A 22,213-nucleotide genomic window follows, 5' to 3' on the forward strand; every position below is an offset into this window, starting at 1 on the left:
CAAGGAAGACTAAAACTCATGAAAAGGAGATATTAGTGTCACAAGAATGTTTTTCTGGTCATAACTGGCTAAATATTGATGATAATATACCCTCCTACATGCAAACAAGTCCTCAAGTATATTGCACATGCACACAGAATTACAGATTTTCTTTACTGATGATGAATTAACAAAGTACCTTCCTGAAATGAACTTAAAAGGGACTACCACAGGGGCTTTCAGTATGCCAAACATTTTACATATAGGAACTGTACACTATGATTGCACACACAGCAAGTACTTGTTCACCACAGCGTTAACTTCCATTTAACTTGCTCATGACTAACACAGACCATACAGTTTCTGTGTATTTAGCACTGTGTATTTGCGAGACAGCAGAAAAAAGTTCACACTATGAAACACAACAGACAACTCATTTTTATTTCTTAAACAAATAGATGATTTGTAATATTGTATTTTTTAACAGTTGCAAGCAATTTCATTATATCATTCTGTCTAAGATACAGGACCCGAGTATACATAATTGAAGACAAAGGAAACTCAGAACACACTTGACAGAATTAACAGGTAGATGAAATAAGTAAATGCAACTGCCACATCCCTTCATTTGATGTCTGTACTAACAGATCTTCTAAAGTTCTAAGCACACAGCACACACCAGGTAGAATATTTTAAACAGCAAGTTTGTTTCGGTAATCAGTATGGGTAACTAACACTTTATCATAATATATTAAATTCCTTTAGGTTCTTTATTTTTGCATGCATGCACCACTCCTTATTATGGTCCCCTTTTTAACAGAGCCTTTATTTGTTTTAAAGATCAAAGTAGATAAATTCAATACAAAGCTATGCAGCACGAGCAGCACCTGTTTCTGCTACCCACACACTCTTTCACCCATTCCCCTGCCTGACCTCTCTCTGCAGGCAACTGAGAGAACAGCAGCTCTCTGTGAGACCTGAATGGGACATACACATGGGCAGATGCAGCAAATACTTTAATGTTTATTAATCTAAAAAAGAGCACAAAGATTACAAAAATATAAGGAGTAGAAAAACTTCAGACAAGCTAAAATACATAAAATCTTTAGGCAAGGTTTGTTTTGGTCAGGCAGAATTTAGGTTATCAAATTCAATCCAAAACAACAGGGGTATAAACTAAAAAAATATTAAATTTATGCTAAAAGGTGACAGTTACCCTTCTTTCCTAAGGCCACTGTACCACAGTAAATACTCTCATTCAGCGCATCACAGCATCCACATATCAGAGCAGTTCCACTCATGTGCTGCTGATACTAGAAAAATAACTTTATTTAATTTTTTAATGTACAAACTAATGTAAATTTTCAGGTGTAGTTTTGATCACCATAATTTTGGTTTTTTATTAAATTGTTCTTCAATAATCCCACTGATTTCACAAACCTGTGAAATCAAAAAGAAAAACACAGAAATTAGGGCTCAAATGCAATGTACACAAAAATAGGACAAAAGGGAAAATTAATCCTTCAGTGTGTTTTCATTCTGTAAGAGTTTTTCATTATGGTAAATAAGCATCATGGATCAGTACGTTGGTGAATCTCAATTCTTTTTTTTTGTTTGTTTCTAAAATACTCAGGAGCAAATAACAGTGTCCTTAGTTATACTATTTGTTCCAATTATTCAGTGTTTTGGAGGGTTTTTTTCCTGCTACTTCTTTGTCAATAGTGGTAATAGATTGCAAAAAATAGCCTGTGTTTCAAAAACATTGAACATAATATGCACCTGTGATGAATCAGATAAACTGAGATAATGGTGTTTTAAATTTCTGGTTGTTTTCAGGTTGAAAACCTTCCCCAAAGCAAACAGAAATTTAGCTTTTACAAATATTTAGAGATGCATATTGCAATGGACTGTTTTGCAAATGCTGTTGACTGCAACACAACCTGCCCACTCCACTATAAAATGTAATGCTGTAACTGGACCTATTACATAGATCCAGAGAGAGAATCAAGGTTATAAACTGGAATAAACATCACAACCACGTTTCATTGTACAGGTGAATGCATAAGGTCTGTGTGTTACCTGAAAAGCCTTTACTTTGCCATTTTTAAACACTGAAGGAAATCAGGCACAGCAGCTTCACTCCTTTTGGACATTTAAATATGCAAGCCCTTTCTGGGAGATTTAAGAAACTTGGCAGGAACAAACTTTGAATTATCTCCAGCTAATTAATTTAATACAATTGGAATAATTTTCACTTTGTCAGGTGATAAGCCTGGACTTTGTATGTGATTCTGTATTGATAATCAACAAAGCAAGGTACATACCATGAAAACCTCTGCAACAACAACAACAAATGAACCAACCAAACAAACAAAAAACAAGACATAAAGCCTAAGAAACCTCAGCAACCGTTCTTATCCTTTATTACCTTATATGGTTGGGGGCTTTTTGTCATTTATACCTAATGTTTAACTGTTTTCCTTGGAGGTGCTTCATTTAGCAGATATTCCAGCTCTATCACAGTTTGATCTTTAAGTAACGAACTTGTTTTATGGTGGGATAAAGAAGAGCAAATATGTGTAAGCCTGTGTCATTTGCAGATTCTTCTTGTGACTGTTACCCACAGAATACCCAGGGACTGGTCTCCTTAACTGTAGAAGTTAAGAAGAAGTTAAGGAGTTAACCACACGTCAATGGCTTTGAGTTCATTGTGTCCCTTAATTTTTGCTTATAACACTTGAAGCTCCTGGTTGCTAGGACAGAGCATTTAATTTCTTTTGTCATAGTTTGATGAGCTTTTTTACTTAAAAATCTATCTACAGATACCAAGTTATCTCTCAAGTTCCTGGTTGAATGCCTTTATGTGAATGAGGCAAATTCCTAACAGGGTTTCCCAAACCCTGAGTCATTTTTAATCTTCTTCTGAAATCGCTTGAGTAATCCCAATCTGTTTTAATGGCAAGACACTTAACCCACAGGTTTTCTTACTGATATGATGTGGAATAATTACTTTGCTACTTAACTTCTAATGCATTCAAAAAATGGTCTACCCTCCTTTGTGACAGCATGATGCTGAGAGCTCACACTGAGATGATCTTCTATGACCATCCTAAATCCATTAGGTCACTGCTTTCCAGGACAAAGCCTCATTATTCTGCAGCAGAGACAGATATGTTTCTCTGGTGCCAGATATATTTCATTTGGTTTAAATATACTTCATCTGGTTATAATAAAGTGCATTTTACTGGAATGTGGCCATTATACCAGGGGATTCATATCATTTAATAACTTCAACTTGTCCTTCCCACCCATTATCCAAACCTATCAGACCCTAATGAGCCCCATTCATCCACATCTTCCCATTAGAAACTCTAGTTTTTGATTCCTCATTGAGCCAGCTTTTAATTTACCTAATGTGTGTCCTGATAATTCTCTAGGCCATTTTTTAAACTACAGTGTCATTTTTTATTACATTAAATGTCTTTGGGAATCCAAGTTTAGCATAATAAGGCAAGCTGTAGAAAAAGATATCTGTAGGTTTGGAAGCTGTACTGAAAAGAGCTTTCTGCACTAAAACAGGTTTTGAAATTTTTTTTTTACTCACTGCAATGGAAAATTCCCTTCTCATACTAAATATTTAGTCCAACGTGAACTTTTCCAAAGTGAAACCAAACATTAGTCAGTATAAATAAAGCAACATGCCTTAAAGCCTTAATAATATAAGATAACAGCAGCTTTGGATTTAAGCACATCCATTCAAAAAACAGGAAACTGGAGTCTAACTCCAACTTTCTCTAACTGTATTTGAACTCACCATGCACTATCCAACTGTCATCTGACTTCTGGTAGAAATAATGTCAATCTCTACTTTTTTTTTCATTTATTATCAATAAATAATTAAGTCCAAGTGGGCAGTTTTCCATGCTAGAAAATTGTTTTTATCTACTTTCATACTCAAAAAGCAGTTACAGGAAGTGATGCAGCTTCAGCTATGAGTGTTACAAGACATCCAGCCAAGACCGTCCAATAGGCCCGGAGAAATTCTGTTTACAGGAGCACAATCCTTTCTGGTATCCTGTTTCTGAAGTGGACATAGAGCTGTCTGAAGCTAAATACATAGCCAAGCCAATGGCAGACAGAATGAGAGATAATATATTTTCTTTAATATACATAAGTACATACTGGAGAAATTTAGAAAATAACTTATATCCCAAGCAGACAAAAGCTTTATGACACCCCTTGCAGAGGTTATGTGGAATGGAGAGATATGACTTTTTTACTGCAGTTTGTATTACCACTCTTGAAATATTACATGGAAGAAAGACACCAATAAACTTCTCCAGAAGATCCATGAATTGGGATAAAAGTCTCCCAAAAGTTCACTTTTGGGGCAGATTCACTTGTGAGACCAAAAAAAAGTGAGTATAGCGAATTTATTATCCACTGAGAAAACCTGTCAACTACAACAATTATGTTCTTACTAACAAGACATATAATTGCCTAACATTTGAGTGATGCCTCATAAGCACCTTATTCTCTAGGGAAACCACATCTAGACTTGCCCTAAACTCACACCCACTGAAACAGATGCTTCCAATACAACTATGCTCCATCAGAGCAGAGCACAAACAGCTGAATTTGAATGACAGAAATGGAATGTATTTGTGTAAACGTCATAAAGTTTGCAATCAACAGTTGCTGCTCTAACTGAGATTCTGTCATTCTTACTCACAGGGAGTAGCACCTGGCTCTAGCAAAAGCAAACTCTCACAGCAAAAGCACATTCCAGCAGTAGACTCCCCCCTTATTGTTAACCCTGGCCAAGTAATTTTCCAAATCTTAGGAACACTTATTTGCATAATTAGGATAAACTGACTGTTTTGGCATGTCAGTTTACTCAGTGTAAGGAACTTTACCCATAGACAAATACTGTATGGATTGGAATTTTACTAGAACACAGTCTGAATTTCTCAAGTGTACAAAAAGAACCCATCTTTCCTTCTCTTGGGTTTTTTCCTAGCAGATGTGTGCAAATGGGAAAATGTTGATTTTCTTCAACACTTGTTGAAGTCATCAGCAGTGTCTTTGCAGAGTTTCAAGACCACAGCAAGAATGGATGGAGTAGAAATCCCACTTCTTCCCAATAACCATTTGATTTACCAGCAGCAGACTTTTCACTATCAACCTTAGCCAAGAGTTTCCAGATGAAGAGTGGCAAAACATTTAAATTTCCTCCCACGGGTTGGATGACAAGACTTCAAGACTTGCCCCGGATCAGCTGAGCTAGAAATGAGCATCTAGTGCTCCTTTTGGCAAGTTGGAATGAAGCGATAATAGACATAAAACTTTGTGTGCCACTGACTGCAGAAATTGGCATGCTTTAAGCAGATTAGCACAAAGGAATGTTTTTACACAGATGATCCTTAAGGTGCCTTCCAGCCCTTAATTTTCTGGGGGTATATCTAATATGGATTAACCAAGCAGCAAGCCTTTCAAGAGCCCATTTCATTCACCCACCCTGTACATCTGCTCAGTGGGCTGACTGGAGGTAGGGATCCTTTACATCCAAGGCTGTGTGACCTGGGGAAATCTGCTGTGTGGGTCACTTCTTGAGTTCGCCACCCAAGAAAGCAGACTCAGGCTTTTGGGCAGCAAATCCTTGCCAAGACTACAGATGGTAGGTCAAATTACACCACAAGCCTGTCTTTGTGTTTTTCAAGGTTCTTGAAAGCTAGTGATACTTAAGAAATTCCAATCTTCAATCTTTGTAGACTTGTTCTCAAGGGAAAATTCAAGCAGATTCTTGCCAGTACGCTGAAAGGATGAATTTCTTCTCATAAAAAGGATGAATTTCTTCTCATTTTTGCTGGCTAAAAAATGTTCTGGTGGCAGTAGATGCAATTCTTCTGTTTCTGTGCATCAGTACCCCATGCAGAAGAAAATCTATTCTTGCTAGCTCAAAGAACTTTCATCAAACTGAAGGATTATGCTAGTGATAAATATTTTCTCCAGATCCCTCCTTTTTCCAAAAGTGATCTCTATGCATTCTCTGAAAACTCTTTGCAGGGAATCAGCACACAAGCAATCTACTGCAGATAAGAATGGGGAGCTGCCTCCAGAACGACAGAGGAAGAACACACATGAGTCTCTGTCTAGAGACATTTTTAGTGACTCTAAAAGAACACCACAGGTCCTTGATTTTGGATCATACTGCCTTGACAATTTTCATCTCTCCTTGTGCAGAGAGTTTCAAAGGAGAACACATTTTCCAAGCAGAAGAAATTTAGTTTCTAAATTATAATAGCTCTTAAAATGCATGTGTTAATTCCTATTTTTAATAACAAAATGTACATTAAAAGAGCAAATAATTATACACTATCTCTTTCTCTGATCTATGGTCACAAAATTAAGTCCACAAAGAGGAAAAGGAAAGAGTATGCTAAAACAAATCAACAAAGCTTCTTAAAAATATTTTCTTTCCTTCTTTAACATTACAAATCTTTTAAGCTAGAATAATTTAAACTCTTTTATATGAGTAGCTATTTGATTTAAAATGTTGTCATAATTAGTATGAAGATCTAAAAATTATTGACTTCCAGTTTTCATTGAAACTTGCTGCTACGGATGAATTTTTTAAAACGCTGTCAGAGAGCCTGGAGAATTCAAAATGTAGAGTCTGATTTACAAGAACTGAGAATCAAGATCCCATTTCCATAAGACAAGATATGCACTGTTGTATCTGTTTTGCACACGATGTTTGTCGAGAGATGTTGAGATTCCAAAGTGACCCAGTTCCGTTCAGTTATCACTTGCTTTGAAAATAGCCTCTCTAAAATCTTACATCTGAATATATTTGAAACTGTTCCTCCTTTATTTTTTTCATTCTTTTTCTTGTAAAACTCTAACCAGAAGGTATACTTTTAAAGAGTTCAAGGTGACTCACACAGTTTCTCTTTTTGCATTGTTTTCCCACTACCAAAAACTAGCTTTACACCTGGCTGCTATTATCTCAAAATAGTCAAAAAGTGTGGTAAATATTATCCACATGTAATTTATTAAAAGCTGAGTCAAAGAACAGGTGTTGCTATTGTAAAGATTAATTTTGCAGCTCTTCTGCTCAAGCTCACAAATTATGAACTCCTGGGCCTTCTCAACACTAAATCACACAAAAAATATCCACATAGATTTATTACTTTGTAATCTTGCCAATTGCTCTACCTACAAGCAATGGCATCAGCAAGTGTGTCAAAGCCCCTTGCTGACTCCACTTTCAGCCAGGAATTGGCAGCTTCTCTTTGTCAGCAGTGGCAGTTCTGCACTTGACAATGTCACTAGCACAGAAACTCAGACAGGAATGGTACCACTATCATTTACTTTTAATGACATTTTTCACTATTAGATTTCAGTTACAGGAAGTATTACTTTCATAAAACATTTTTGTTCCATCCCTTTAGTTACAGTAGTGTCAACAGAGATGTATAACACAGGGTGCACCAGCTAACTACACTGTAGTCAACATGGGTTCACAAAGGAAAGTCCTGTTTAACTAACTTGTTATCTTTCTATGGTAAGGTCACCCACCCAGTGGATGAAGGTGATAGATGTGGTTTTGTTATTTTAGTACTGCTTTTGATACTGTCTCTCACAGCAGCCTCCAGGACAAGTTGTCCAGCTGTGGGAGGAGTGCTGCAGGCTGTGCTGGCTGAAGACCTGGCTGAAGGGCAGAGCTCAAAGGGGGCAGCTGGTCACCAGTGGTGTTCCCCAGGGGTCAATTCTAGGGCCAGGTCTGTTCAATACATTTACCAACAACCTGCAGGCAGGAGTTGAATCCATCGTTAGCACTTTTGCTGATGATCCCAAACTGGGAAGTGCTGCTGACTCTTTGCAGGGACAAGGGGCTTTGCAGAGGCATCTGCACAGACTGGAACACTGGACAGTGATTAATGGCATGAAGTTTAACAAGTCAAAATACCAGATTCTGCAGCTGGGATGGACTGATCAGGCACAAGTATAAACTGGGAGAGGAGTGGCTGGAGAGCCTCTCTGCAGAAAGGGATCTGGGGGTGCTGGTTGGCAGCAGGCACAGCAAGAATCAGCAGCGTGTCCTGGAAGCCAACAGGACAAACCACATCAAATACAGAATCACCAGCTGCTCAAGGAAGGTGATTATTCCACTGTGCTCAGCACTGTGCAGCCTCAGCTGGAGCACTGTGTGCAGCTCTGAGCACCAGAATTAGAGACGTGAAGGTCCCTGAATGTGTTCAGATAAGGACAACAAAGCTGGTGAAAGGGCTGGAGGGAATGGCCTATAAGGGGCAACTAAGGACTTTGGGCTTGTCCAATTTGGACAAAATGGAGCTGAGGATTGACTTCACTCTCCACAGCTTCCAGAGGAGGGCATGTGGAGAGAGAGGCACTGATCACTGATCTCTTCTCCCTGATATTCAGTGACAGAACACAGCAACTGCTCAAAGCTGTGCCAGGGGAGATTCAGACTAGACAACAGGAAGCATTCCTTTATTGAGAGGGTGAAAGACTGAATAGGCTTCTGAGGGAGATGGTCAATACTTCAAGTCTGTCACTGTTCAAGAGGCATTTGGATAATGACCTAACAACTTGCTTTTAATTTTTAACTTACCATTTTGTTTTGGGGGCAGTGACAATGACCTACCAGGATTCTTGGAATAATACAGCACAGGATTTCGGGTGCTCACAAGTCCTCACACCCATGAAATTCAAGTCCAGCAGCTATAAAAATACATCCTGTGTATCTCATATGTCCTGGAGCATCAGCCTCCCTGGTCACATAATCAGCATCAGTCTGTGTGGGCACAGCCAGTCCTACCAATATTTGTGAGACTGTAAATTCATTACAGAAAATACTGAGGAAAAATTGTATGCACAGAAAAGGCAGGCCCCAGAGTCTCTCTTGAGCCACTTAAGTTGAGCTTCAGCTCAAAGGTAACTGAAATGCTCAGGTGCGAGTCAAACTACACTTACTGGACTTGGACTAAAATCAGCTGGACACACAGGATCTCACTGTAACATTTTATTAGTGTTCAAAAAGACCTGGCACACACTCTTCAGAATCTCACTGTGTAAATTTAAATTTTAGTCAAACTCTGGGCTATGTATGAATTTGTGAAACTGATGCATGAGTAAAAACAAATTTTTAACGAGGCATAATTAAAAAAAAAAATCTGTTTATCTGGCTTGTTTCTTATGAATCCTTAATCCTTTACAGAACTGTTCCCTTCTGTAAAGACAATGTTCTTTTATATGTTAATTCTTGATGTTTAAACCAGTACTGAGTTTTTTAAACATGCTGATTAAATCATCTGTTCTTTTCAAGTATATAACCTAAAATATGTTAGAAACATTGCATATTCACCCTTGCAGATCACAAAACTACTGTGAATTAAAAGAGAAAATGTGAAACAGTAAGATCATTTACAGGTACCTTGTAGGCAGGGAGAATTTGCTACAATTTGAAAATATTGTGATTTATATAGCCTGTTACTTGTTCTGCCATTTAGGCTCTGATCCTGCTGACCTTTATTTCCACAATTAGACAAATACTTCAAAGAGTGTAGGATATTAAGGATTACTTGTATGATCAAGAACTTTTTTATTAATACAGATTAATTAAAAAGAATGTAAGCAAAATAGAGATAATGGAGAGACAGACCTAAGGAGCGAGGCTCTGTTTTTCAGACCTGGAGTTTTTTTAGCTGGCTTCTTTTTTTTTCTGGTGAATACAGATTTATTAAACAGATTATCTATTTCAAGTTCATGTTATTTTCTGGAACAGCTACTTTAACACACCAAGATAAATTGTTCCACTTAGCTTAAGTAAACAGTGTTCTGTGATCATTTTGTCAATGTTCAGTGACTACAGGAAAGCTTCTAAAAATCAGTCCTGTAAGGTTCAGCCCTCAGACAAATAACTATGTGTGAGAAATGCTCCTGTGAGCACGCATGGCATCTCCACAGGATTTGAAGATATGGAAAATAGAAGTAAAGCTGAAGGGTTTTGACACATTATCTGGTCCTTACACATATACTTACATTTGTCTTGGTCAGCTTCCACTCCTTCACTTTCTGTGTCACTCGGCAATATCCAAGGTTGATGAGCAAGTTGAAGCTGTTGTAAGAATTCATCCTGCCACAAACAGATCTATTTTAGATAAAATGACAGACAATTGTTCTGTATGAATGAAGACTGCAGCAAGCACTAGCCTCAATTAACTAGAGAGGAGAAATCGTTTAAAAACAAAAAACCAACTTGCTGTGAAAATAAAACCAGAATGCAGAGGATGTGCAGGCTCTTTAGAAATTTTTTTAAATCTATTCAGTAAAACAAAACAAAACAAACAAAACCAAACAAAAACATAGCAAAACCAAAAGCAAACAAACAAACAAACAACAAACCCAAAAAAACCCCAACAAAACCACCACAATGAAGGAGTCTATTTAGCTATCTCTCTACTATAAATACAGATTTGTAAGACATAGACATACTCATTTTGGAAATGCAGTGACAGTACAAAATTGCACATGTTATATCTGACCCTGCTGTTTTTGGACTGCATAGACATTTCAAATGCAATTTGCTCAAGCGAGGCTCTGATTGACAAAATTTTCACTGTTTCTAGTCTAATAAGAACAAGAACCTGAAACCTGATTTAGAACCTATGGTTTTGTTGCAAAAGGAGAAGGCTTAGAAAGGAAAAATGTTATTGAAACTTTTGTCTTCAAGATATCACTAAAACATCAAAGTATAAATGTTTTACGTGGTTAAAATCCATATGCAGCTGAATATATGCTTTGGAAATGTTTTAAAATTGCCTACTTTTTTATACAATGTATATATATGTATGTGTATAAAAATATTTTTCCATGCAGACACACATATGTACGTGAACAGATACACTCAGACATATAAAATACCCTGACACATTCCTTTGCAATATTCACGGGGAGAGATGAGACTGGAATGCACAGTTTTATTTTCAACAGCAGTTCAAACGTGCAAGTTTAGTCTCTAAAAGAAAATTTTAACATTGGCCAGATATCATAAAATTACTGGCCAGATTTTTATAAGCTCTTGGAAAAAAAAAAGGGGGTAATAACCCTGTTTTGTGTTACATCAGCTGAAATGAGAATCTACATATTTAAAGCTAAATTGCATTACAAAATAAAGTTTATTCTTAGGCTATCTGATTTAAATACAAAATCCAGGCTTGTTTAAATCAGTTTCGGGAGACTGAAGGCTGCTCAATCAAGATTTAACTCACTGGGAGTAAATTATTAATTCTGTCAGTAACGTGCTAAACAATTCCACAAAGACTGCTGCCATGGCCCAGCAGTAAACTCAGGCAGGAGCCCAGGCCTCACTCATGTGCTGCCATTTCCAATGTGCTGTGCTTGAGAAGGTTGCTGACTATAACACTGAATGTGTTTTGGTTCATGGAAGAGGATTCTTGCAGTAGGGATGAGTGACTCTCACACTGATCCACACACTTTTTAATCTAAAAACACAGAGCAAAGACCTGAGCCAGGCAGTGGAACAGAATGAGAGTATCTGACCAAAAAGAGAGGCCCCAAAAAGAGAGTTATGCTTTATACTCCAATGAAGAGGAGTAAAAATTTTGTTAATCAAGGCTATATTCAAATAAAATGGAGTTTCCTACTCTTAACAACAAGACTAAAAAGGATTGCTGAATACCACTTTAAACTATCTGAATAAATTAAATTATTGCAAAATTTCACGTGTTCAGAAAATGATATGGCAAACAAAGCAGCCAGTAGTATTTTAATCTCAACAGCTATTGACAAGTATCACAGAATTGTGTCACTTTAATGGAATCCATCCTAAAGAGATAAGCAGGGTGCAACAATCCTTTGCCAATTTATACAAAACACCAAAGGATTAGGAACATGCATAAAAGTATCTCTGCCAAAGGATTTGGAACCCTGATTTACTACCTTTATAGAGATAATAAAACTATTTCTCTAGGTAGCATTTCTTTGCTATAATTCAATTCAGCCTTGAACAGAGCTGATAATAAAACACACCTGTTAGAACTTAGTAATATTATGTGTGCCAGAAGGCAGAAACTTGTCCACAAGATCTCTGATCATTATAAGTCTTGAGCATTAAAAAACCCCAAAACATTCTTAACAGCTGATATGTTAAGTACTTGCCAAATTATTTAAGATTTGTGCTATAACAAGATTAAACCACCCATGCTGCAGCATGAAGTTTACTAAAGCTTAAGAACACTGAATTGTATTTATTAGTAATACTTTTCTATTGAGACTTGTTATGTTACTCTGAAACACATTACAATCAAGGAAGCATACATAAGGCATTGAGGGATATGTTAAAATTGCCAACAAATAAACAAGTGAATAAATAAATAAAGCTCCTTAGGCTAAAACATGCTCCTGGCACTCAGTAGTCACATTTTTTTCAACTGACTTATTCTTATCAAACATATGTCAACATTGTACTGATTAACTCCATTAACATTACCAAAGAGTAAAGAAGCAGAGTTATTTGCAAAATCTTATCAAAGTATCTTCTATATTTACATCTAGTAAAATTCCCAGTTAAGACCATAAGGCTAAGAAGAATAAAGGCAATTTCCCTTCTTTTATTTTACTGATTTTATACAGGAAAAGGATACAAAACCTACAATGAAAGTTGCAAAATAAATTACAGTATCCGCCTTAAGTTTTATATGTTTGTGATCTGTAAAAATACAAAGCCAGACAGGACTCTTGTTGTCCTACCCCAAACCATCTCTGCCTTTTTAAAATATATCTCCATGGTCAGAGACAAGCTGTGACACAAGAAAATGTAATCATGTGGCCACAAACAGGAGGAAATGTTAAACTTGGCAAAAAATGTCACAGAACAGATATATTTCCTGGGTATGTTCTGTCTAAATCCACTTCTCTAAGTGACCAGGAACTTAAGTGGGCAAAAGACAGCTTGAAAGGACTCCCAAAGCTTCTAGTATAACACTCCAAAAATGAGGCTGGGAGTGGCACATTGGCCAGATCTCCATCAGCTACTTTCTGATATCCACGGGCCTTCACAACCTGGCGCAGGAAGGCCTTCAGTATGAATGTGTCATACCAGCAGCTTTCCCCTTGAGAGCAGAGCTGGTCCCAAGCTGAGTTTCCATTATGTCAAAGGTCACTTGTGCATGTCAGAAAGGATAAATAGGGTCTGAGCTGGGTCACTAGCAGCCAAGGTAGTATTGTACCCAGGGAGCAAAGAGAGAAGAGAATTTGTCACTTCTAGAAGGGATTTTAACAGAGGATAAGATCCTGCATAGAAATGCTGAGGTTTAACATCAGCTTTACAATGGATTGCTGGCTGAATCTGGACATGCTATTCTAACTGGAAAATAGCATAATAATATTGCTCACTTCCTAAAATTCTCAAGACAAATATATACATATATTAAAAGTATAACACACTTACTGAGAGAGCTATCAGCAAACAGAAGTAACAAGACACAGCAAATTAAATAGGACATTTGCTTATTATTATTATAACTACAGAAAGGCTGTGGAAGAAAGCATTTTAAACTGTCTGCCTTTTTACAGGAAAGATCAAAAGTGAAGGGCAGACTGGATATCTCTCACTCATTACATACACATACTTTCAGGAGTATATACAATAATTTTACTTGGCATCACAAAACTATGTATCAGTTAAGAACAAGACTGCCTAAAAAGAAGAATAAGAGGGGCAAAGAATTTAGTTGGAGACAATAAAACCCTTGATTTCTTCTGAACATTTTTTAGTTAAAAATTAGTTTCAGTTCTCATTTTCTGGTATGTGAGAAAATTCTAACACACAAACACATCCCATACTTCAAAAGAGGACACAAAGTGATCTCTTTTGTAAAAAAAAAAAAAAAATAAATTAAAATTACTTTTTTTTTCCCCATGGAAAACATGGTTTGAAAATATATCAACTGGCAGTGAAGATACTTTCAGGAGAACTGTAGTCATCTTTAGTCCTCATGTCTATAATCTGGATATTTAATTCTAAGTGAAGAACCAGCTCGAGTGATGGGATTAGTGTACTGCCATTCAAACACCAAAATCATGAGTATTTATTTCACCACCAAATTTAAGTAAGATTTCTTCCCCAAATTCTAGAGTAATCTGTGCCTCATTTCCTCTCCTTCACAACAAATAATGGACATCGTGTAAGAATCGCAGGGTTATAGTAGGTATTTAATCTCTAATTTTCCTACAAGCAACACTACCACAAACAACATTTTAAATTTTCTTTAGAAGTCATGAGACTGATAACACATCGTGTCAAGCGTCACACCCAACAGATTATTAAAACAGATGATACTCCTCAGAAACAATCTAAAGGTAGTATATTATTTTCAGTCTTGGAAAAAAGGTCCCCAGGCTTTGACAAATGGATTACAAAGAGACTGGTAATAATGGTGGGAACCAACAAATTCCACCACTAAAAAATTAGCAGTCTAGACATACAGCACCTTCTCAAGTCAGTTTAGAAGGACTGGCATATCCTGAGAAAAGACTCACCTTTGTAAGGCATGTATAGAGATAGCAGGGGTTTTCCTTCACAGGTGCTTTTATTTCCACTGCCCACATACTGAAGTTATCTTTAAGGCAGCTAAGGTTAGCAGAGGAGAATCCTACTCAGAATTTACAAGGTACTTTAACTTTTTGTTCTGTTTTGTTTTAAAGAAAGACTAGTCCTTTAGAAGCCAATAATATGTGACAGGAAATTTTTATGCTATAAGTCAGCTTTGTTACCATGCATATGGTATTAGTGATTCAACAATGTTGGACATTTTCTCCTGCAATTCATTTTGGCACTTTGGAAAAACCTGTCCTTTCAGTGATGCCTAATTAATCATTCCAACTGCCCAAAAATATGAAATAAAAGGTAGATCAAGAAAATATCATGCACTGCCAGTGCGACAGGAAAAAAAAATACCACGGAACATAAAGATTAGATAAAGTTTTGTTTAATATTCCAGAGGTATGCCTCTGTTGTAAACTGTAATTCTAATAAAACTGCTATGCATCGTACAGGCAAAGCCCTACCGAGCTCATGGTAAATTTGGGGGACACAAATGTTTCAGTATGATTTCTGTAATAATATTGACATTCTCTAATGAGTACCTCTCAAAGCTGAGCAGTATTTCCTTGCTAATGTTCTCATAATTATATTTCAAGTTCTTTTCAGCACAGTAGGTTACATTAGATATACTGATGTTACTTGAACATAAAATGCAATCAAGTCTTTGCATTATTAAACACAGCAAAAACATTAAATTGAAAATCTTACTTCTGATAAACTGTTTCTCTGAGTAGTGACAGTTCCAACAACATCTCCACTCACTTGCACAGAAAGCCCTGAAGCAGCACTGAGGGTCCTCCCCATCTGGCTCTTAGATGACAAAGATCTGCTTCTTTGCATGCTAATAATGCTTTCCCTATTTCCTTGGTTGCTAGGGGTAAGAGGCCGTGACAACAAGCTATTTGGGGTCATGGGTCTGCTCCCTGGAGCCGACGGCCTGTTGGTTTGTGCACTGCTGTTTGTGACACCGGAGATCTGTGCTCTGCTGTTGGTGGGCAGTGGAGGTGATTTGTTTCCTTGGAGCTGAATGGCCTTGCCTGTCGGAGTTGGCACCTGAGGCCTCGGGGTTTGGCCCTGTGCAGCTTGAAGACTGCCTTGATGGTCAGACGTAACTACACTGGCGTGCTGGACACCAGGGCTTCTTGAGAGCCTTGCTTCTTCCCACAGCGCGAGGTCCTTCTCAATGTCTGTGCACACACACGTGAACAAATGGAAAAAAAGAAACTCACTGTCTGTTTCTCTCTGGTTTAAAACTCTTACTGATTTTCTCCAATGTAAGTGAAAACCTGAAGCTATGCAGAGAAAATCTATTCATGCTTAAAATAAAAGGCAGCAGAATTAAGAGTGCAAATGTTTGGCAAGCATTTCCTTAAAGTTTATTCATATTTGATTCACTGCAAACACAGCCATCCTGCAGAAATGAAATATTACCTCCTCACTGAATGTCAACACAACCTACAAAAATTCCTCGTTACAGCAAAATTATGTCTCTGTGGCTTTTGCACAGTTACTGCAAAAACAAGATTAGTACCAAACCAAGATGAAGCAGTGATGTAAACTTGACATCCTCAGCTGCACTGAAGAGCAATCCAAAACTGGCTCAAGGCAAAACTTTCCTTCTGACCCTGCTGTCCACTGCTCAGCCAAAACTCTGAGGGAAGTAACTACTGAACTCTGGCATGTCTGGATTTGTGATGCTGTTTGAACCCGAATTTCGTGCTCTGGTCTGCCATCAGTGCCGTAGCAGGTGATGGGGTCACCAGTACCCAGAGTCCAAGGAGAAAAGGTGATAGCCATTGGGTGGTCCAATCCCTACCTCGCACACAGCCATAAAAATTAAGATCTATTTTAGAAACACAACCAATTAAGGACAGAGAAGGAAAAGTGTCTCCTGAAATAATTTAATTTCATAATGCTTCTAATGAATTAAATCAGCCATCAAAGCTATACAGGAGAGAGTAGCTGGAATTTAGGTTAGCATTGGTAACATAAGCAAGTACAAATGTAGAGCTTAAGAAACAAAGTTTAATCAAGTTTATTTTATCTTATACTACTGTTATGAATTTTCACTTTCACTGGCATGTACTCTACTGTACTTGATTTTCATGGACAGCTGATCATCTTTAAAATATCAATGCCATTTCTCATGAACATGCATTAGTCACAGTCCCAGAAGCTGTAAATTAGCAAGGCTCTACTTATTTAAACATTTGTTAAGTAAACTTGTCTAAAATAAGCATTTTTTAATAATGATAATTATTTCAGGTTCTGAAAGTCCTAAAAGAAGGAGATTCTAAATGGCATATTGGAAAATGCGATTTTCTTTCACTTGTGTTTACCAGGAGATATAAAAGGAATGCTGTATGTTGAATAATTAAAGATGTGCTGACTTTAATATCAACATATTTTATACTATCTTGAAAACAGGAAAATAAGCCATGCCAATTTCATGTTACTAATCTAATACAACACATTACAAACAATTCAAATGCTATTGCTGGAAAAACTAGTAAAACAGAAATAGTTGTGAATGCCTCAGAAAAAAGTGTCTCTCTACTTCTTAAAGATTAAATATTTTGCTGTTAGAAAATTTCAAAACATAATATTTCTAGCACACAGTTAAGAATATTTCTAATTGACCCCTTAAAATTAATGATTTCCATTTTGAAATAATTCCATCTTGAACTACTCTTCTACTATGCTTTCAACTTTGGAACTTCATAGAATCAGAGAATGGTTTGGGCCGGAAGAAGCCTTAAGGATCACCTGGTTCCAAACCCCCTGGTTATAAGCAGGAATGCCTTCCACTAAATCATGTTGCTCAGAGCCCCATCCCACCTGGCCTTGAGCACTGTTAGGGACAGGACACATCCACAGCTTCTCTGGGCAACTTCCAGTGCCTTGGCACCCACAGAGCAAAGAATTTCTTCACAACATCTGATCTAAATCTCTCCTCTTTTAGTTTAAAGCCTTTATTCCTTGTCCTGTCACTACATATCTGTGTAAAAAGTGCCTCTCCATCTCTCTTGCAGGCCCCTTTAGGTACTGGAGGGCCACAATTAGCTCTCCCTGTAGCCTTCACTTCTCCAGGCCAAACAACCCCAACAAGTCTCTCAGGCTGTGAGAAATCCTCCAGCCCTCTGAGCATCTTCGTGGCCTCCTCTGGACCCACTCAAACAGGTCCACATCCTTCTTAGGCTGGGGGCCCCAGAGCTGAATGCAGCACTCAGGTGGAGTCTCATGAGTGTGGAGTAGTGAATCACAGGATCTTCTGAACTGGAAGGGAGCCACAAGGATCATCAAGTCAAACTCTCCAGTTTGGCCTGTACAGAGATCAAACCTGTGACCTTGGTGTTATTAACACCAGGCTGTGACCAACTGAGCTGATCTTAGAGGAGGAAGAAGCAGCTCCCTTCACCTGCTGCCTGCTCCACTTCTGCTGCAGAATGTGTAAGATGCCTGGCAGAAAATCAGGGGCCCATAAATGATACTGTGGACTACTTGATTTAAGGCAAATGAAGAATATGGTCTTGTAAAGTTCAGCTTAGTGTATATCTCTGCAAAATTACGGACGTCCAATTTGCCTGAAGTGAATTCAGTATGCTAAGAAATAGCATGAATATTGAATGCTTTAAGAAGAGTTAAATAAACATTATATTCTGGCTCATGTATCCTTAATTTCATATAGCAATCAAGCCTGCAGATAAACCAATTATTATAATCATTTCTCTACATATAATTAAACTGTTTCCAGAGAGTAATTATTCAGTTTTATTTACACATCTTCTATTTGACTTTGTTTTAATATAAGCTTTTCAACCAGAAAGAAAATCACACATTCCCAGATTTGCAGTATTATCTGATCCATATTAAATAATATAATTGAATTATGACTTAGGATTTTTAAAAACTCTTGTTGATGTCATTTAAGGGAAAATAAATGCAACAGAGCAACAAAGGCATTTTGCTTTCAAGTAAAAAAATATCCAGAATAAGGATATGATTCATATGTGCTTACAAACTGTTCATTTTTTAACAGTTCTTCTTCCAGGAGTATACAAGGACCACAAAATCAGTGCAACAAACCAAATTGGCAAGGTACTGGAATCACCTACCAAAAACATATTCTCCATCTGCATGTGATATAAAGCAGCCATAGTAACATAACAGCCTGGATTTCAGAAAGAAAAAAAAAAAGGTGCCATATGGAAGGAAAAGAAAATTGCTCCAGTATCTGATTTTGTAAAACTGCTGCTTTCAAACATCAAGGTACTGAAGCAGTTGCTGACAGCTGGTGCTAGTTCCTTATTCAGGCACAGACACCAAATTATGCCTTAAGTTAGGAGTGATTTTTGTCCAGCACATAGTCCATAAGGGAAGGCCAGGCCTTAAGAAGGTGCATCTGAAATGGGGGCCATATTTCATCATTACCCAGGTAATCCAAGTCATAGCTCAGGCATCTAAATTACTGCCTTGATAGGCAGCCATTTCATAGAATTAATACCATTGTGCTTGCTCAGAGAACTGAAACAAGAGACTTGCTGATATCACAGACACTTGAACTTTTGCAAATGTATAAGACAAATGAGGCTAAGCAAAACTACAGCATTATTATCTGAGGTACTCTGAACTGATTATTCATGGAAATTACGTTATTCTTGTCTTTGAGGGAAGTAATTGTCTCAAGCACCACTGGTGTTATAATAGGACATGAATTATTAGGAATACAATAGTCCAATGTCTAATAATTGGGCTGTTTTCAGTCTTACAAAAATTACTGAATGGTAGAATGGCTGAACCTCATGTTACAGCTTTACTGAAATAACAGGCCCAAAGTCAAATGACAGGAACAGCACTGATGTGAGAGAGAAAATCTTGTGGGTCACACAACTGTAGAAGGACTCTCAGAGATTAAGTGAATGTAGCGAGTTCATTTACAGTCATTAAGTATTTAAAATTCCAGATTCTATTGAATATTGTAGTTATTTCTGTCAGCTTTGCCAAGGGACTGCATTTTTCATAGCATAATGTATGCAAGAACAGTTTGTATGACCATGGAAGTGAGAACAGTAAGGACATAAATCAAAGCAGGGACATTTCATCAGACTCCTCCTGAGTGACAACATACGGGAAAACAAGTGGTACCTCAGTAGCAGTGCCCTTGGGGTACACAGGTCCCTGCTATGCTACAGAAACCACATATTGGTTTGCTGCTCTCCTGATTCCCACTAGATGTTCCTGGGAGTTTCAGTTTAGAGAGAGAGCTCATGGATTTTTCAATCTAGCTGGACAGTGGCTGCAGCTCTAATAGCTCTAAGCTTTATGAACCTATTAAAAAGATTGAATTACAGCATCTTTACTGTCAGACACAAAACCCACCTAAAAAGGCTTCATTTGCATATATCATAATTTTTAGTTCTTGCTCCATTATGAGCAAAACCTATTCCTAAATAGCTTCCCTCATAGCTTTGTCATCTGCCTTGACCTCAGATGCAACACTTCCTTTCTAAAGAGGTATTGATGTTTTACTTACAGCTTTCACACCATTGTTATTGGCAAGATAAATATCCAAAGTATTTAAAAAATCACACCAAAAGTGTTCTCTGCCTCACTCTCTAAATAACTTAGAAAGAAGAATGATTAGATAAATTTCATTTCTACCTTCATTTTCCATATACTGTCTTTATGTTCCAGTGAAGCATTACTTTTCACAGAACTAGCCTATGAAGCTTTCACTACATGAGAAATAGCATGCCTAACATAGGACTACCACAATATAGGTCTATGTCATTCCTTTCAATGAAAGCTGAAGATAGAAAACATTGGTTACAAAGAAGAACAAATTGCAAGATAAATTTTAGAATATCCCTCATTAATTTTTATAAAGCTCTGAAACATCTTTTTACCACAAACCCCACCCCTTTTTTTTTGTTTGACTTTTCAGAAATGGTAACTCTATCAAGGATGTTGCAGATGTCGCAAGGCACACTAATTAACAGATTTCATTCAACCAGAATTCTCATGAGGAAGGGGAGTTTTTTCCTTCAAAGCAATCTATTCTCTGAGTAAAGATCCACTGCAGCCTGCTTTTAAAGACTATTTAACAGTAAGTAAAACATCAATACCTCATTATTGCTGGGTGAGCAATAATTCTGGCTGAAAAACGAAAACAAAAAAAGGGGGCATTATTATGCTTACAGACTACAGTATATTTAACATGGTTTAATTACTGTTTAAGGAGTGTACTTACTGTGATTACAATGAAGTTCATTACATCTACAAATAAAACATTCATTGTGTTTTCTTCAATGAAAAAAAATAGTTTTCATCTGTTTTCATTGGCATATGAGTTAGATAATTTTTTCCTTCATCTGAAATATTGGCAGAGCAAGCTGGGTGAGTACTTCTAGGCATTTTATGGTTCCTTGATCCCATACATACCAGCTAGGTGTTTTTCCATGGTCTGGAGTTCTTTTGCTGCTAAGGAGTCCTTTAGGAGTCTCTGCCTTGGGGAACCTCCAGGTCTGACAGTCACAGCATCCAAGGTCCAAACTGTCTGAGACTTACACAGATAAAAAGAAAATGGAATACTTTTAATCTGGTTTCATATTTATATCTGAAACTATAAAAAAGAGCAGTGTCCCCATCTAGGATCAGGAATCTCATGCTTATTATGTAGAGTATATAAAGTTTTATGCAAAATACTACGAAATATTATTTCTTAACGTACAGAAATAGTAGGAATTAGTTAAAAAGAAGCAGTTCTAAAATATACACCTTCACATAAGCTCTTGCTCTATGCTGAGACATCATAATACAACAAATTTCTCAATGATTTACATTCTCTGCAGTTCCAATTACTTAGTAAGGGTGGCACTTACTGTAAATTACCATAACATTTGGTTCAGCATCTCTGCAAAGCTGCACTTCTGGGAATATCATAGAGTTACCTAATCAAAATTTCCAGTACTGTTTTACCACTGCAAGAAGTATTCCTTTCAGAAATGGCAACTAAATCATCAGGGCAACAAAGCAGTTTGAAAGGGTTGTCAGCAAACAGACCATCATCCCAGTCGCGTCTTTATTTAACACTGTGGTATTCAAAATAATTTGTTTTTTTCTGGAACCCACTCCATATAGTTTCAGGAAATTTTTGTAAAATGTACTATGAGGTAAACTTGATAGATGTGCATGTGAAACGCACAATAAAACATATGACCAATCGTGCAAGACTTGCTCATAAAAAGACCAAATAAAAATAACAAACAAAAAATCAATTAAATAATACTTGACAGCATATCTGAAATAAATTTTACATTATTACCTCACCAAAACATTTCATCTGTAGTTTAGGAAGGTTTGTTGGTTTCCTAAAGGAATAACACTTATGCAATGTTCTCATTGTCATTCACCTCTTACTAATTTTTAAATCTTTCATTAAATGCCAAGCAAATTTAGAGAGGCCACTGTTTCAAAGACATTGAACTGAAGTAATTTCAGGGAGAAGAATGATTGGTCATTCCTGATAGGTCAGAGGAGGGAGACCCAGCCTGGTGCCCCATTCCCAGAGGGCACACAGGA

The 22,213-nt window shown here is 37.2% G+C and overlaps 1 protein-coding gene across 1 annotated transcript in view; it reads right to left on the bottom strand.

Annotated features, from left to right (window-relative positions):
- Positions 1-474: 474 nt before the first annotated feature.
- Positions 475-22,213, bottom strand: part of C1H8orf34 (chromosome 1 C8orf34 homolog) — a 161,144-nt gene continuing 139,405 nt past the window's right edge. The window contains exons 11-14 of the mRNA XM_063392829.1: positions 21,074-21,194; positions 15,341-15,819; positions 10,048-10,141; positions 475-1,419 (exon numbers count right to left, since the gene is read on the bottom strand). Of these exons, the coding sequence (XP_063248899.1) occupies positions 1,412-1,419; positions 10,048-10,141; positions 15,341-15,819; positions 21,074-21,194 (702 nt within the window). The 3' untranslated portion in view covers positions 475-1,411. The remainder of the gene's footprint in view (positions 1,420-10,047; positions 10,142-15,340; positions 15,820-21,073; positions 21,195-22,213) is intronic.

Source organism: Prinia subflava, chromosome 1 (genome assembly GCF_021018805.1).
Source record: "Prinia subflava isolate CZ2003 ecotype Zambia chromosome 1, Cam_Psub_1.2, whole genome shotgun sequence".
NCBI lineage: Eukaryota > Metazoa > Chordata > Aves > Passeriformes > Cisticolidae > Prinia > Prinia subflava.